General features: G+C 44.1%; 1 protein-coding gene across 1 annotated transcript in view; it reads left to right on the forward strand.

Moving 5' to 3' along the window:
* WWOX (WW domain containing oxidoreductase) overlaps nt 1-18,174 on the forward strand; it is a 1,123,669-nt gene that overhangs the window by 62,156 nt on the left and 1,043,339 nt on the right. Inside the window, exon 5 of the mRNA XM_064383331.1 lies at nt 741-847. Coding sequence (XP_064239401.1) covers nt 741-847 — 107 coding nt within the window. The remainder of the gene's footprint in view (nt 1-740; nt 848-18,174) is intronic.

Genomic DNA, 18,174 nt, shown 5'->3' on the forward strand with positions numbered 1-18,174 from the left:
ATCATGTCCTTAACGTGGGCAAAGAATCTGGTCATTATTGATGGTTAAATGGTTGGACATGCCATTAACTCTTCTATGGCTCAGTCTTCATCTTTGAAATCACTGCATCCCTAGGACAAGTTTTCTTACCATCACAGTGTTGACAGTCTGGGCCAGATGGTTCTGTGTCGTAGGGGGCTGCCCTACTCATCGTAAGATGTTTTGTAAGCTGGGCATGGTGACTCACGCCTGTAATCCCAGTGCTTTGGGAGGTAGAGGCAGGCGGATCACCTGAGGTCAGGAGTTCAAGACTGGCCCGATTAACATGGCAGAACCCTATCTCTACTAAAAATACAAAAATTAGCCAGCGATTACGGGCATGCTGGTGCATGCCTGTAATCCCAGCTACTTGGGGGCTGAGGCAGGAGAATGACTTGAACCTGGGAGGCGGAGGTTGCAGCGAGCCCTGATTGCACCACTGTACTGCAGCCTGGGTGACAGAGCAAGACTCCGTATCAAACAAAACAAAACGATGTTTTGTAGCATACCTGGCCTTTACCCACTAGATGCCAGCGGGACTCTAACCCCCAGCTGTGGCCACTGAAAATGTCTCCAGACCTTTGTACCTGTCCCGTGGGGGTCAAAATCTCCCCTGGTTGAGAACTTGGGGTAATGTAAGTGGTGCTCCAGTAAGGGCCATTCTACATGACTCACTGTGTTGATGCCGTGTTTTCTAACGTTGACTTTCCTTTACCCCATAGGGTTCGAAACTGCCAAGTCTTTTGCCCTCCATGGTGCACATGTGATCTTGGCCTGCAGGAACATGGCAAGGGCGAGTGAAGCAGTGTCACGCATTTTAGAAGAATGGGTAAGTGCTCAACTGTTTTTTAATTGTCAAATGCACATGCCGGGCTAACCACATGGAGATTTTAGTGCAGCGTGTAAAATTTATTGCTCTTGGAATCATGTCTTTATTTTTAAAGTCATCTCCACTTTGTTTGTTTTATGAATGAAAGCATGAGCAAGCCCATTATTATCCACGCGTTTGTTTATGGTTCATTGTCAGTGTCATCTGCTTTATTAATCAGGGGTTTGAGAATGTTTACTTGTTTAACTCATTTATTAAGAAAAATAAAACGTGGTGAACGCCCATGATTGCAACTAGGAGACTGTTATGCTTGTGGTTTTTAAGATTAGAAAGAAGTAGGTTTTAACCCTATCTCTGATTTCTTACTTTTCTCTCCCTGTATAGAAGTTGATGTTGATACATGTCTACGTAAATATTTATTGAGGGCTTGCATTAGTCTTAGGACCAAGGAGTTAGTATCAAATGAAACAGAATCCCTGCCCTCATAGGCTTACCGTCTAGATAGGAAAAATAGATCATAATCAGATTTAATATTTCTCATGATGTCAATAAAGAAAGAACAGTAAAGCAGAGGAAGGGAGGGTGAGTGACAGCGTGAGCATCATGGAGTCATCTGCAGGAAGCCCTCCAAAGCTGTGACATTTGATCTGAGACCTGAAGGAAGTGGAGGTAAGCCATGCACATGTCGAGAGAAGTCCTCTCTTAGCAGTGAGAACGGCATATGCAAAGGCTCAGTGGAGAATTCAAGGATCATCAGGGAAGCTGGTGTGGCTGGAGATGGATGGACAGGGTAGGAGAGGTGCTGTTGGGGATGGGTATCTGGGAGACCCTGAGAGAGTGGTGAGAAAGACATTAGAGGGTTTGAGCTAGAGAGTGATGTGAGCTGTTTGGTTTTTTAAACATCACTGGACTTCAGCATGAGTCTAGACTACGTTCATTCACTTTTCATTCATTCACTTGTTCGCAAAGTGCACCTCTGTCTCAGGTGCTGAGGTCTTCTGTGAAGGACAACACACATTGCCACTGTCTTTGTAGAGCTTTCAGCCTATTGTGTAAGACAGATTTAGTCAAAGAAACATAGATATTAATGTAAACTTGAACAAACACTGAGTGGTCCTATGAAACAGTGTTGATGCCAGGGAGTTGGGAGATGTGGTTGAGCTAAGATCTCAAGAAAGAGCTGGGGAGGGTGGAGAAGGGTCAGATGGGGTAGGGGAATGGCAGACGCAGAGGCCCTGGAAGGATGAGGAGGAGAAGACAGAGCAGTAGGTTTGGGAACGGAGCCTGAAGTGGGCTGGATAAACGCTGAGGAGGCCGTCTTCATGTTCTGAATGCTATGAAGCATTTCTTGCCATTTGGAGAAATAGATCATAGTGTGCTTAAGAAAATTTCTGGTATTCTGGACTGAAAAGTTATGAAAATAAAGAAAAGGAACATTTATTTCTGCTTTTTCAGTATATTTATGATGAAATATTTGGAATTCAGTATATTTGAAATAAGCCCTTGTCTTGAGCTCACTGGACTTATTCGTTTGGGTAAAATTAAAAAAAAGAAAGCAGAGCCTTATTTTTTTCTGATTATGTTAGTGTCTTTCTCACTAATGTTAAAAACTAATAACCTCTATTAGGTGGGATAGTGGTAGCCTTTAGAAATGTATTGAGAAGAGTACAAATAAGCATACGTGCATCTTATTTGAATCGACATGCAGAATGGGAAGGTCGAAAATGAAATGGGAAAGTCTTTCTTGGTCCTTCTCTTGGAAGATAAACATTATGAACTATTTTGTGTATTCCAGAAAAAGGTTATATATACCAGCAAAAACACTCACATACTGTTCTGTACTTTGTTTTTTTAAACTTAGTAGTCCAGGAGATCTCTTATTAGTGCATATAGATCTACTTGACTGTTTTAACTGCTGCGTAATATCCTATCACGTGCTTATGCTATAACCAGTCTTCCCTTTGGTGACCGTTTAGGTCGTTTGCATTATTTTGCTATTTGTTATTCCAGGAAATGGTGTCTTACCATTCTCTCTTGCATCAGTCTTTCTTACAATTTCATGTGATACTGGGTCTGAAGTGTGCTGCCGTGAACATCCTTTATTTACACTTTTGTGAGTACACACCTAGGGCAGAATCTTAGCAGTGTGCTCTTTGATTCAAAGGGCATATGAGTTGTAAATTTTGGTAACAGTTCTCGCGTCATTTTCTTTTTCTTTTTTTTGAGATGGAGTCTCGCTCTTTCGTCAGGCTAGAGTGCAGTGGCGCGATCTCGGCTCACTGCAAACTCCGCTTGCCAGGCTCAAGCAATTCTCCTGCCTTATCCTCCTGAGTAGCTGGGACTACAAGCGAGTGCCACCACGCCTAGCTAATTGTTGTAATTTTAGTAGAGACTGGGTTTCACCTTGTTGGCCAGGCTGGTCTCGAACTCCTGACCTCGAGATCCACCTGCCTTGACCTCCCAAAGTGCTGGGATTATAGGCGTGAGCCACCGCACTAGGCCTCAGAGTCATTTTCTTATCTTGTTGTCCCAATTTCCATTCCCACTGACGGTGTAGGTAGATAACCGTTAAGGGCTTGCAGCGTTCTTGGGACTAGCAGAAGGGCATGTCAGAATTGTAAAACTCTGCCCATTTGATGTAACATTTAAAACTAGAAAAGTACTATTCCAGGGACCCTAGTGACAACATGGTAGTAACCTTATTGTGCAATGATATTTACGTTTAAACCAGTCTTGAAAGATAATGCTATAACACAACTATTTTTGCATTATTAAATGTATCCTCTTCTTTTCGGAGAACACAATATATATGATAACATGTTCGTCTATTTTAATTATTGTCTGATGCTTAGAGGCAGAAATTCCTGGATTCGCCTCAGTTAATGATGGGGCCTTGGGTAAGCCTCTGGATCTGTATGGAGCCTTTTTTCCTCATCTTTAAGGAAAAAGGTCGGATGAGATGATTTCGAAGACTCAATGTTCAGTCTTTCTTATATTTTGAGTCATAATTTAGTCTCTGTGAGTCGATTTCAGATGACAGAATTTATTGTTGTGTAGTTTTACTCTAACATATAGTACCTTGAGGTAGACCAGTGATCCCAAAATAAGAATTATCCAAAATCATTGACCATCGGGGACACGGGAAAATGAAACTGGAACAGAAAGGAAACTAATACATGTGTCTTTGAAGGTTTAAAATTAGATTTGATAGGTTGTGGGCTGAAGAAACTCAACCTGTTCATAATCTGTCATGTGTTCATTTATTCTCTGTGTATGCCATTATACTGTGTTCCTTATCTCCCCAAGATCGTGATTATAGAAACTCAAATTTAGCACCAGAAGCCGTCATTACAATTTCATTCCATTGCACCATTCATACGCTGCAGAGAGGCTGTGAAGTCGTAAGGCCTCCTTGCTTGGGTGACCTATGTTAGGCTTGGTCTCTATGTCATCCGCCAACTCCCTGACCCTTGATAATAGCTGGTCTGCTTCCCTTCAGGTCTTTCCTTACCTCATGTCTCAATACAAGGATTTCATCTGGCATATCACTAAATATTACCTTCTTGTGTTTTTCATGGTCAATTTGATAGACTCCAGTTTTTCAAGCTGCTGGCCAGCTTGAACACATCCATACATTATCTATGATGAATCACATCAGTGTCGGGGCCGGGAAGGTACTGCAGCATATTGGCGCCTCACAGGAGTTTCTCAAAATGATCCAAAGTTTTTTGTTGCAGCAAAGGCTCTTTCAGACGTCTTTGGGCCATTTGGCTCAGCGGAGGCTCTCATGTGCCAAGGCCCCGTGGGCATTCCTAGCTCTGCTTCTGGAGATAAGAGTTCATTCCTGCTTCCCAACTTGTTTTTCCCTACCCATTCTTTCTCTTCCTGCCTTCACTACACATTCCAGGATCGCCATGTTCTAGAACATTCGTGTCTGCCTCTTAGCCAGTGGAATGCTATTCTCACATCCACAATGGGAGAGCTAACAGCCCCCATTTATCAATTCTCTGTCATGTGCTGGGCCATGGGCCAAGTACTTTATATTCCTCATCCAGAAGGATGCAAAAGGCTTTTTTTTTTTTTTTTTTTTTTTTTTGGCATTTTACAGAAGAGCCAAGGGATGTCTCAGAAGGGTGAAGAAACTCACCTGAGTTGCACAGCTGATAAGCTCAGAGGTAGGCTCCTTGCTTAGTCCATCTGGCTTCCAAACTCCAAGTCTGTCGGCTCCACCTACGGCCCGTCTTTTCTACCATGTTTAATATCAATGTTCATACTTTGCACATTTTGCTTTTAAATTCTCTAGCTGTGGTTTGAGTGATGAATTTCAGGATCCATCCTATTTCTTAGAGGAAGCCATTCTGATCTACCCTTTTGTCCCTTTGTATTCAAGATATCCTTTCTAGAGCTCTCAAATTACTTTTGGGGAGATGCAGCTATTTAATAAAATATAACTTAAGTGAAAACACATTCCATATAGCAGTATATTAAGAACCTATATGTAATTACTACTACTACTAATTATTTCATGGGAAAATGCCCTCCTGCTGAGATGTTTTAGATGCTCCAAAGTTAGAAGTAAGAGAAGAAATGGAAACAATTAAAATAGGATACTATGGACAGTAAGAAGTAAACCACCATCTTAAAAGGCCAATTCGTCTAGCATAATTAAAAAAGGAGGGAAGAGGGGCAGGCGCATCAGCCCCCAGTCATATTTAAATAAAGAAAATGTGTCAGTGGGGTATGTCCCTATGTTGTGGAACTGTGCACAGCTGTCATCTACCTCGTTCACATCCTTATGTGAATTATACCCTGGTGCCCTGACCTCTTAAGACAAGCACCTGATGTTTTCCTGTGTATTCCAAGAGGCCAGTGTGGCTGGCGGAATAAGATGTTTTCTTGTTTTCGAGATGGAGTGGACCCTCTTTTATTTAGCAGCAGTGTTTACGTGTTAGGATTCCATGTGAGTTCTCTAAATCTGGGACAATGATAGGCGTATCTGAGTTCTGCAATGCTGTGGTTTATTCTTTCCTTTACTCAGTATCTATTGGAGTAGGGCCTCTGTTGCTTTATTTCTCAGGATCTGCGTATCCCACTCCCTGTCTTGAGATCTGAGGATCTCTGAGGGGCACTGCATGTAAAGAATGAGAGCTTATTAGGTATCCAAACACACTTCATGAACATCCACAGCAGGACCTCGACATTCCAGTGTAGCGCTCTTGAAAGACCCCAGTGGGACTCCCAGTTCCTCCTCCTTCTGTTTCTGTTAGGTTTCTCAATTTTAGCTTTGAAATTTTAGATCTCCAGAACTTGGGATCTAGAACTTCTGGTCCTGTGAAAGAAGGAGGTAGGGTGGAGTGGGGGCAGATGGGCCCAATAGCATCCATCTCCTTGCGTTGTTTGCAGGAAGAGAAGGGATGAGGCTGAGGTTGGGAGGCCGGGGTGGTGGATTGGGAGAGAGGGGATGGATTGCTGTGAGTAACCAATGTGCCTGATGCATACCAGGCCCTCACTAGGTCTGTTTAGGATGTAAAAATCAAAACAGGGAGTGCAGAATAGCTTCTGTTGGAGACTGGCCATTAGTACAGCGTGGGAAAATTGAGATGGCCAACAGGTTGGGCAGAAGGGGCTGGTATGCGAAGAGGGGCTGGTGGCCCTCCTTTGGAGTTACTGTTCGACTCACCTCTGATTTCCCAGAATGTGTCTTGAATCTGTTCCCCTCTCATACAGGAGGAATGACCCAAGTATGTTTGTGACACCCAAAAATGTCTCCAGACATTGCCAGATGTCTCCTAGGGGTGCAAATCATCCCCAGTTTATAACCATGGCACTAAAACATGCTCTATGATAGTGGCAAAGATTAGAATCAGATACATCTTAGGACCTTGGGCAAGTTTCTTAACTTCTTTAAACCTCAGTTTCTTCATCTGTGAAATGCACATCATAATATCTACATTGAGAGATCTGGGTGGTTGTATTAAACACATTGACTCTGTGGATATAGAGTCTTAACCATTGTGGGATAAATTAAGTGCTCAATTAAATGTTAGCTGCTGCTGTTAATAACAACAATAATAGTTTCTTCACACATGAAAGTGCAAAGTGATGCTTACTTTTCTTTTCGTTTTTATTTATTTCTTTCTTTCTTTTTTTTTTTTGTGTGTGAGATGGCGTCTTGCTTTGTTGCCCAGGCTGGAGTGCAGTGGTGCAGTCTGAGCTCGCTGCAACCTCCACCTCCTGGGTTCAAGCGATTCTTTTGCCTCAGCCTCCCGAGTAGCTGGGACTGCAGGTACTCTATGTCGGATGTTTATCAGCATAATTCCGATGGAGTCGCAATGAATCCTTTTTCCGTCTTCATATGTCTGGACTCCTACATTTTAATAGATGTGTATTTAGTTTGTTGATGAGTATTTCCCAGTGTAGCTCATATTAGCACTCAACTGTCATTTGAAAAGCCATCTTAATTATTTATGTGATTGCTTTTTCTTTTATATTTACAAAGAAATACGCTTTGCATATATTTAGGAAAGGTGATTAAGGGATTAGTCATCAGGAACAGCAAGCAATGGTTTATATCAAAATGGTTATTGAGAAAGCAGAGAGACAAGGGGTAGAAATAAAAGATTTATTAGCCAGAGGTAATGGAACGTGCATGGCTTAGGGATAGAGCGCATGCTCAGTTGATTGCGACCACACGGTTTGATGCTGAAGTGCTGTCATGATTCACGTTTTCAATAGCGTTGATACCGGGTCTATTTATTCTGTGGGAGTGAAGGCATAGGAGTGGTACTGACAGCATGATGTGATTGCAGCCTCATTGATAAGCATCGGAAATAATGGCTTTAACACTGTTTTCAGATATGGAGCACTCAGTACCAACTGTTGTATTAGGCACATAGGCTCCACACTTTTCTGTGCTTTTAATAGATACTGACGCCTGTGTTTTCATTTAGTTCTTGTTTTTGCTTGCCCTGCTTCAAAACTGCCACATCCTGTGTTTCATAGCATATTAAGGAAAGATGGGCTAGCATGCTGAGGAATACATTGCTTGCATTTTTTTTTTTTTTTTTTTTTTTGAGATGGAGTATCGTGCTTGTTACCCAGGCTGGAGTGCAGTGGCACGATCTCAGCTCATTGCAACCTCCGCCTCCTGGGTTCAAGCAATTCTCCTGCTTCAGCCTCCTGAGTAACTGGAATTATAGGCACCTGCCACCTTGCCCAGCTGATTTTTATATTTAGTAGAGACAGGGTTTCATCTTGGACAGGATGGTCTCGAACTGTTGACCTCAAGATTCACCCAACTTGGCCTCACAAAATGCTGGGATTACAGGCATGAGACACCCTGCCCAGCCAAATTGCTTGCACTTTTAAAGACCTCCGCAAAATTCCAGCCACTTTTGGACTCCTTCAGATTCACTCAGTGACTTTATGAGCTGGTATAGCTTCACTGTTTGTGGGAATTCCCTGAAATCTCCTTTGACACTGAAAGCTTAAGTCCCATGATTTGCCTTTGTAGATGGAAGGCCCTGGCCTTTTTTATGGTGTATGCACTGGGGAGAGGCGTGCAGTATATGGGGCGGGTAATATACGAGCCTCGTGCCTGTCTAAGCTGGTGACTTGACTTGGAAAACATGATCGTTCTTTCACGCATCACAAGTCACAGGGCTCATCCCCATTGTTTTGAATGATCTTTAGCTAAACAAAAAGGGAAAAACTATTAATATTATTAATAGTTGTAGATTATTGGGAAGAATTCATCCTAAATCATCCACTAGATTTGTTCCTCATTTCTTTGCTTTACAGATTGTTTTTCTGTATAGTATTGGATTTTCAATAAATAAAGTATGATATAAACAAGTCTGCAAACCAGCAAGAACTATATAAACCACTTGCTCAAATCGATAAGCGCGTACTCACAAAGGAAGGTAAAGTTCTGAGGTTCTTCCTTGGGGCCTTTACAAAATGTCATATTACTGTCACCTGCAGATGAGGTTGGGTATTCACGTTTGTCTTAGTAGTAAGAACTGTGCTTAGCATATCACAGTGAAGTATTTATGTTCTTTGTAAAACCCATTGTGCAGATGCGGCAGTTTAGAGGCTGGAAGAGGCATGGGCTTGCCCAAGCTCACACAGCTGGGAGATTGGGGGTGGATCCAGGATTTGAAGCTGGTGTGTGGGTGATGCTGGAAGATTACCCTGTTTCAAGGACTTAGCCAAGTATTGTAGTCAATTATTTGCATGTATTTGTATGACTATCTCTGGATTTCTAATATGAGGGTACCTAGAAAGTACATCCCCTGTGCTTCTTGTAATCTGATAGAGTTGATGAACATGAGCCAAGGAAGCTCTTTCCTTCCTGTTTGATTCCAGAATTCCCTTTCTTCCTCCCTTCCCTCCCTTCCCTCCCTTCCTCCCTCCCTTCCCTCCTTCCCTTCTTTCGCTTTCCTTCTTTCACTTTCTTTTCTTTTCTTTCTTTCTTTCTCTTTCTCTCTTTCTTTCTGTCTGTCTCTCTTTCTTCTCTTATGTCTCTCTCTCTCTCTCTTTCTCTCTCTGTTTCTTTCTTGCTCTTGCTCTGTCACCAGGCTGCAGTGCAGTGGCACAATCTGGGCTCCCTGCAAACTCCGCCTCCCGGGTTCAAGCAATTCTTCAGCCTCAGCCTCCTGAGTAGTTGGGACTACAAGCACGCACCATCACGCCTTGCTATTTTTTTGTATTTTTAGTAGAGACGGGTTTTTACCAGTTAGCCAGGATGGTCTCGATCTCCTGACCTTGTGATCCATCTGCCTCAGCCTCCAAAAGTGCTGGGATTACAGGCGTGAGCCACTGCGCCCAGCCTGCAGTCTTTGCAAGTGGTGTAGAGTATATTTACTGCTCTACTTCAGTAGCCTATTTGACCTTTCTTGTCACAGGCTCAGGGAAGTTTCTTTATCAGATAATAAATTATTCATCCCCCTCATAGACATAATCTGTTGCTAAAATATTCTGAGTTTCCTCTGTCTCCAGAATACCTAAAACTTGCGCTTGGTAGTTTTCCTCGAAGTTTTCCATTTCATTTCTCATTCTGAAAATTTTGCACTGATTTAGTCTTGACTGTTGATCGTTGTTCTTTGATCATCGTCTTTGTGTCTTCTTTCTTTCTTTTTTTTTTTCCTGGCCACTGCTCGCAGTTTTGAACGGAGTCTTTCAACCTTTATATCCATTGTAACCTTTGTATAATGAGGGCTGTGATTAACCGCAGAGTTTTAAAGAGTGAAAGTCAAGCATAGGTGGCTGGCTCTGAACCATCACTCCCAATCATGTGAAACCCAAAGCAGATGCATCCTTTCATTAATGTGGGGTCCCCTGAGTTCTTATTAAGCAATTTTGACACAGTTTGAAGAGACGGATTTCATCTTCAGACGGTGCTCAGCCAGTGGCTGAAAGGCCTGCTTTTGGCCACTCGGCATTTAGGCTCCATTATTTAAGAGGGGAAAAAATAGGCCTGAGACTGTTTTTCACATTTATTACGGGGCACTTAGAGAATCTCAGACTAGCAGGTGTTAGATTACACAGAGAGGAGAAACAGTCCATGCGCCGATGAAAACTTCCCTATGCAAAGACAAATAGAGAAACAGCTGTAGATGGAACAGCCAGTCTCAGGCTGGGGCAGCACACCCTGCAATAGGTTAAGGCTTATTTTAGACAAATATTTAAAAAGCAGTTAATTTTTTTTTTTTTTTTTTTAATTTTTGAGATGGAGTTTCGCTCTTGTTGCCCAGGCTGGAGTGCTATGGTACAATCTTGGCTAACTGCAACGTCCGCCTCCCAGGTTCAAGCAGTTCTGCCTCAGCCTCCCGAGTAGCCAGGATTACAGGCATGCGCCACCACACCTGGCTAATTTTGTATTTTTAGTAGAGACGGGGTTTCTCCATGTTGGCCAGGCTGGTCTTGAACTCCCGGCTTCAGGATTACAGGCATGAGCCACTGCACCTGGCCTAATACAGCTAATTTTTACATATGCAGAGGCAGCCCAGTGGAGGAGAAGTAGCTCAGCTTTGGAGTCATACAGATGTGGGTTTAAATCCCAGTGCGAATACTAACTCACTGGGTGTCTCTGTGCATATTTGGTTATCTCTTTCCTTTTTTTTGAGATAGGGTCTTGCTCTGCCACCCAGGTTGGTGTTCAGTGGCACAATCATGGCTCACTGCAGCCTTGACCTTCAGGACTCAAGCAATCCTCCTAGCTCAGCCTTCCGAGTAGCTGGGACTACAGGCTCATGCCACCACACCCGGCTAATTTTTTTTTTAATGCAGATGAGGGGCTTCACCACATTACCCAGCCTAGTCTCCAATTCCTCTGCTCAGGCGATCCTCCTGCCTGAGTGTCCCAAAATGCTGGGATTCCAGGCATGAGTCATTGTGCCTGGCCTCAGTCATCTCTTTGAACCTTGCTGATTTACCCGCGGATGCTAATATGACTCTCAGGGTCATCCTGAAGATGAAGTGAAATGACACACATAGTCTTCTGCACAGATTCTGGGCACACAGTGAAGATTCAGTGAATGGTCGCTGCAGGGGAGGCTAACTTGTCCAATACAGTTCCCTAAAATATATGAATAATGCTCATAAATCTTGTTGGAACGATGTTTCTTTTTTGTCTTAGTTCAGCCCAGTGGACAAAAATTTGTTATAAAAATTTTGATGTAACAAAAATATCATAGAATGAGTGGCTTAAATATTTATTCCTCATAGTTTTAGAGGCCAGAAGTCCGAGATGAGGGTTCCAACCTTGTTGAGTTCTTAGTGAGGTCCCTGTAACCGGTTTACAAGTAGACCTTTTCTTGTTGTGTCCTCATATGGTGGAGAGCTCAGAGGGAGGGAGGGAGGGAGGGAGAGAGAAAGAGCGAGAGAGAGAGAGAGAGAGACAGGGCACACTGTCTCACGTGTCTTGTAAGGGCGCTAATCCCTTCATAAGGGTTCTGATCACATCTAATCACCTCACAAAAGCCCCATCTCCAGCTACCATCACCTAGGCGATTAGGGTTTCACCATAAGAATTTTGGAGGGACAGTGTATTAGTTCATTTTCACACTTCTGATAAAGACATACTCAAGATTGGGAAGAAAAAGAGGTTTAATTGGACTTAGAGTTAGTTCCACATGGCTGGGGAGGCTTCAGAATCACGGTGGGAGGCGAAAGGCACTTCTTATATGGCAGCAGCAAGAGAAAAATGAGGAAGAAGCAAAAGCACAAACCCCTGATAAACCCATCACATCTACTGAAACTTATTCACTATCGTGAGAATAGCACGGGAAAGACCAGCCCCTGTTGTTCAATTACCTTCTCCTGGGTCCCTCCCATAACACATGGGAATTCTGGGAGACAGAATTCAAGTTGAGATTTCAGTAGAGACACAGCCAAACCATATCAGACACAAACATTCAATTCATAGCATTCTACCCCAGCCCTTCAGAATTCGTGTTCTTCTGACATGCCAAATACATTTATTCCATCCAAATAGCCTCAGAATCGTAACTAATTCCTGTGTCAGCTGTAAAGTCTATGTCTTTTAAATTTTTTCTAATGATCAAAGCACTGGGAAGTAGCCACTTTGCTCTTCAGCTTCCCACCAGTTTGTCAATTAATAAGGTGATGGGGGCCAGGCACGGTGGCTCACGCCTGTAATCCCAGCACTTTGGGAGGCCGAGGCGGGTGGATCACGAGGTCAAGAGATCGAGACCATCCTGGTCAACATGGTGAAACCCTGTCTCTACCAAAAATACAAAAAATTAGCTGGGCATGGTGGCGCGTGCCTGTAATCCAGCTACTCAGGAGGCTGAGGCAGGAGAATTGCCTGAACCCAGGAGGCGGAGGTTGTGGTGAGCCGAGATCGCGCCATTGCACTCCAGCCTGGGTAACAAGAGCGAAACTCCATCCCAAAAAAAAAAAAAAAAGAAAGGAAAAAAAAAGGTGACGGAGGTTATTAACTATTAAGATATGCTGCGCTAAAGAGCAGGGGGTCTCTTCCATCCTTAGAGGGCAGAAAGGTGCCTGTCATGTCTTCATTGCCAATGCCCTGGTATGGAGCTAGCTGGCTTTTCACAGGGGCTGGGGTTAATGCTGGAGAGAAGTAGAGATGGCAGAGCCTACCCTGTGTTCCTAGGAGGGTTCATCTGGAACTAGTCCCTGACCCTGAGGAGGAAGATACAGCTATACCCAAGGTTCTGAAGACCCCATAAAAGGAAGCCTTAGAAGTGGCCATGATTGTTTTAAAAATCTGTCCACAAATTGTTTGATAATTGTTCTTCAAGAAGTAGAGGCTAATTCTCCTCCCTTGGAATGTGGGCTGTGCTTGGTGACTCACTCTCCATGAATAGAATTTGGCAGAAATGGCGGAGTATGACTCATGAGGTAAGACCTAAAGTCTTCACAGCTTCCCCTTGCTTGCTCTCTTGGATCACTCACCAGCCGCCATGTCGTGAGGAGACTCAAGAAGGCCTGAGGAGAGGACCATGCAACAAGGGATTGAGGCCGCCAGGCATGATCCGCCGTGGAATCCTCCAGCCCAGTCAATCCCTGGCTGATGCAAGTCATGAGAGATCCTGAGTCAGAACCACCTAGCAACTAAGCCACTTCTGAATTTGGCCCACAAAATTTGGTGAGATAGCAGATGTTTATTGTTTTAAGCCATTATGCTCTAGGGAAATTTATGATACAGTGATAGGTAACTATCACAGGATCCATGGCCTTAAGGGGAGAAGTGTAAGGTCTGACCATGCTGTGGATGGCATGGTGACTCCCACGAACTGGAGGTACACGATCGATCAACCCCTGCGGCACCTACTTCACTTTAAGACATTCTCTATTTGTTTCTTATTCCTGCCCCAATTGATAAGGCCATTGGACTTTGTAACCTCATGACTCTACACCCTATGACCCTCTCCCAGGTTGCAAAAACTGCCCTAAACTTAACTTTTGTAACTTTCTACTGCCTCCCCCACAACCTATAAAACCAACTCCTATCCCACCGCCCTTCCCTGACACCCTTTTTGGCCTCAGCCCACCTGCACCCAGGTGAATAAACGGCCATGTTGCTCACACAAAGCCTCTTTGGGGGTCTCTTCATTCAGAGCACGTGTTTTATTTTATTTATTTATTTTTTTTGAGACAGAGTTTCACTCTTGTTACCCAGGCTGGAGTGCAATGGTGCGATCTCGGCTCACCGCAACCTCCACCTCCTGGGTTCAGGCAATTCTCCTGTCTCAGCCTCCTGAGTAACTGGGATTACAGGCATGCGCCACTGTGCCCAGCTAATTTTTTGTATTTTTAGTAGAGACGGGGTTTCACCATGTTGACCAGGATGGTCTCGATCTCTTGACCTCGTGATCCACCCGCCTCGGCCTCCCAAAGTGCTGGGATTACAGGCGTGAGCCACCGCACTCGGCCCAGAGCATGCGTTTTAACAAGAAGGATCTTTGAGAGAGACTGGACAGTCTAAGGACGAGACGTGTACTTACCCAGTAAACTCCACTGCATGCAAGGAATCTTGAGTTCCCAGGATTGCATCCGCCTCCAAGGTCACCTTGTCTGACCTCTCTCCAACACTTTTACAACATCCCTGATCAGGAATCACCGCACTTTGGCATAAGCTCCTCTCTCCCGACGCAGCCCATCCCATTTCTGCATACCTCTTAATTAGAAAGTTCTCCCTCATATTGAAGGCAGAATCTTCCTCCGAGCATCTAGGCACCGGCCCTGGTTCTGCCCTCCAAGTTCTACTGACTGCCTACTCATCAGAACCCAGCTAAAACTCTCATCTCTCAAATTCCCTAAATAATAAATCCAAAGTTATTGAAGATATTGGGTTGCTAAAAGTTAGCAGTGAGACTGGACCCTCTCATTTCTTTGTAATCCCTGTCCCTCTTTTTATTATTGAAGCTTGGGATGAACTGGGTGAGGCTAGGCAGCTGGGGAGCGTGCACACTCGGCAGTGGAGACATGCCTCGCCTTCCCTGAAGTTAATGAATCAGCATGAATGAAGAGCACCGTCTTCTTTTAAATGACAGAGGAAACAGTGCACTTATTTACTGACAGTTCCCAGATTCTAATTGTTCCGACTACAATGCGTCCTGTAAACCGGGTAGCTTGGAGAAACTTCAATGCATCTTTGTAATGGCTTTGTTGTTGTTTATTGAGAGGGACTAATTAACTTTGATTATTGCACTAATATTATGGCACTTTGACAGCCCTTCAGATTTATGACTCTGGGAAAATAAACAAATGAAATGCAGGTGCTGGAGCAGAAAGAATAAGTTATTACTGAACTTTAATTACTTGGAATGCCTAGCCAGGAGAGAATTAGTTGATGAATTACAGGATGCTTGAAATCTACATCAAACTGTAAGCAATAAGAAGATAAAAAGGAAGGGGCAGGAAGGGTGCTTTTTATTTTTATTTTTTAGAGACGGAGTATTGCTCTGTCACCACACTGGAGTGCAGTGGTGGGATCTTGGCTCACTGCAACCTCCACCTCCCAGGTTCAAGTGATTCTCCTGCCTCAGCCTCCTGAGTAGCTGGGACTATAGGCATGTGCCGCCATGCCCGGCTAATTTTTGTATTTTTTTTAGTAGAGATGTGGTTTCACCATGTTGGCCAGTCTGGTCTGTGTCTCCTGACCTTGTGATCCACCCATCTTGGCCTCCGAAAGTGCTGGGATTACAGGCATGAGGCACCGCGCCTGGCGACAGGTGCTATTTTTAAGGCAGGGAAGGATAAGATACATCTGCAATGATCTTTGTGGTGGTTCATTGTTTAATCTCTGTGGTCTCCAATGCTGCAGGTACGTACATGGTGCTACTCAAAGCATGGTCCCTGAACTGCAGCATCATTGTCACCTGAGAGCTTGTTAGAAATACAAATTCTTGGGCCCCACCCCAGACCTACTAGGTAAGAATCTGGAGGTGGGACCCAGCCATCTGTGGTTTGCACTTATTCTAGGAGATTCTGATATCTGCAAACGTTGAGAAGCATGGCTCCACAGTTCTCATGCAGTTTGCTCTTTCTTTTATAAAAGGGCGGGTACACATTTTTATCTTTGCTTATGAAAATCAAATGACTTCCCAACCCAGTTTACCAACTAGCTCCCAAATTTTCAGGCTATTTTAAAAATTGGCTGAAATTTTAAAATTTGGGGCAATTTTAATTTATCCAACATCGATTATGTGCTAGGTAGAGTAGGTGACATAAGATGGTCTAGAAGGACTTCGCTAATTAATGAGTTGATACCCCTAACCTGTCATCGTTGCCAGCATCTCAGTAGTGTCATAAGAGTGATACTGCCGTGACTCCTGAAAGACAGTCTCTCCACCTGCTTCAAAGCAGGGTGGTTGTAGGAGGAAGTGTTGGCGAAGTGTGATCAGCCTCCACGGCAAGGGTGCGTCTGGAGCTGTAGGAAGGGCATCCTCAGAGTGTGAGTCCTGGGAATGGAGATGTCAGGCTTGGATGTGGTGTCCGGGAGAGGGCTGGATGCTGCTCTTTGAGGCCAGATCACTGACGACCTTGGATTCCAGTCTTAGGAGATGGACTTCATTCTCTAGGTCCTGGCAGCGATCGCTGTGGGTCTGAGTAGTGGTGATGCAGTCCAAACTCAGTGATTGAGAGAGACAGACATTTGGGCTGAATTAGGGAGGGGAGCGCAGGGTCTGGAGACAGTGTTGGCCTCTTGGCCATGGTCCTGCTCAGCTGTGGTTGAAATGGGTGCAAAGAGCAGAAAAGAACAGAAAGGAGGCTGAACAGACTTGCTTAGTTCCTGACATCCCAGGAAGTACTTTAAGATCCATGCACTGTGTCTCAAAGGCTAAAAACAGTCATCCCTTTCCATAGTTCCTATTGTGAGGACCATTAACAAATTACGAGAGAAAGCATTCCTTACCTGTAGAAACTCCATGAAAATAGAAGCGTGTTTACTTATCTGCAACCCTGTCTTGGGAGGAGGGTGACGAGACACTGTACTGTTAGAATAAGGAAGTGTTGATGGTGCAGCGAGGAGCTCTTCATGATTAGACTCGGAGAGCAGGGAAGACAGCCACACGCCAGTGGCCCAGCCTGGCTGGATTTGGTACAGAGGGGATTAGGGCGCATTCAAACCTCACTGGCCCCTCGTCCCTGCAGTTCTGGGCTGTCTGCTGTTACTAAGCACTTTTCTTTTTTAAGATGTTGCTGTATTCATTCCTGCAAAAGCTCAGCCAGCCTCCAGTTCAAAATTGTCTCTTTTTTGGACAGTTGAAAATGTCACTGTGACTCCACAGCTCTTGGGTCAAGTAGGCTGCTAAGCTTTTATTCTAGAGACTCTTTCATCTGATTCCATGCACCGTCTGGAACTTTCTGGATTCTTCCTCTTATGGGCAGTGATGGGCACTTGAGGAGTGGGAATGCATTTCAATGCTAGACTGGACCACATCCTTTCATACCTGGAATTTGTATAGTGACATTTAAAAATAAATAGCAGGCCAGGTGCAGTGGCTTATGCCTGTAGTCCCAGCCCTTTGGGAGGCCGAAGTGGGCGAATCACTTCAGGTCAGGAGTTCGAGAACAGCCTGGCAAACGGTGAAACCCTGTCTCTACTAAAAATATAAAAATTAGCCGGGCGTTGTGGCTCATGCCTGTAATCCCAGCTACTCGGGAGGCTGAGGTAGGAGAATTGCTTGAACCTGGGAGGCAGAGGTTGCAGTGAGCCGAGATCGTGCCATTGCACCTCTCCAGCCTGGGTGACAGAGCGAGACTCCATCTCAAAAAAAAAAAGTTGTTTTAGAATTGCTTTCTGTTTCGGATGGTTCACCTTGTGTTTAATCTACAAATGCAGTTAACCAAGAGCTGGTCAAATGTTTATGTAGGGCCGTGGGCCATTTTGTATCCTTGGAGGAGATGCCCGGGTACTTGGCAGGGGTGTTAATGATGATAATCAGGAGGCTGGGTGAGGTCGCTGTTTGTGGCATCTTCAAGGACCTGCCAACATAGACATTTTTGGGGAGACAGAAACACAGAAATAATTCTACAGTGCTTTAAAGAAACTGTTAAAAATAAAGTTTCTTTTGGTGGTGTATGATCCATTGGGCTTTATATAACTTAGCCATTGCTTTTCAGGAATAGCAAAGATGTGAGCAAATTTGTGCAAGCCTAATATGAAGAAAAATCAAGGTATGAATTAGTAAAGTCATTTGTCCTTCTAGGGAGAGTTATGAATTAACCGATTGCATTTGGGTATGCTATGGTTGTGAAAAGGTAAAATTTTCAGATTGGAAAGGACTTTCTGAGACCATCCAGTTTAACTTCCCCCACTTGACAGACAAGAA

The sequence above is a fragment of the Aotus nancymaae genome, unplaced genomic scaffold, assembly GCF_030222135.1.
Source record: "Aotus nancymaae isolate 86718 unplaced genomic scaffold, 86718_ANA_hifiasm-v0.15.2.pri h1tg000030l, whole genome shotgun sequence".
Taxonomy (NCBI): Eukaryota; Metazoa; Chordata; class Mammalia; order Primates; family Aotidae; genus Aotus; species Aotus nancymaae.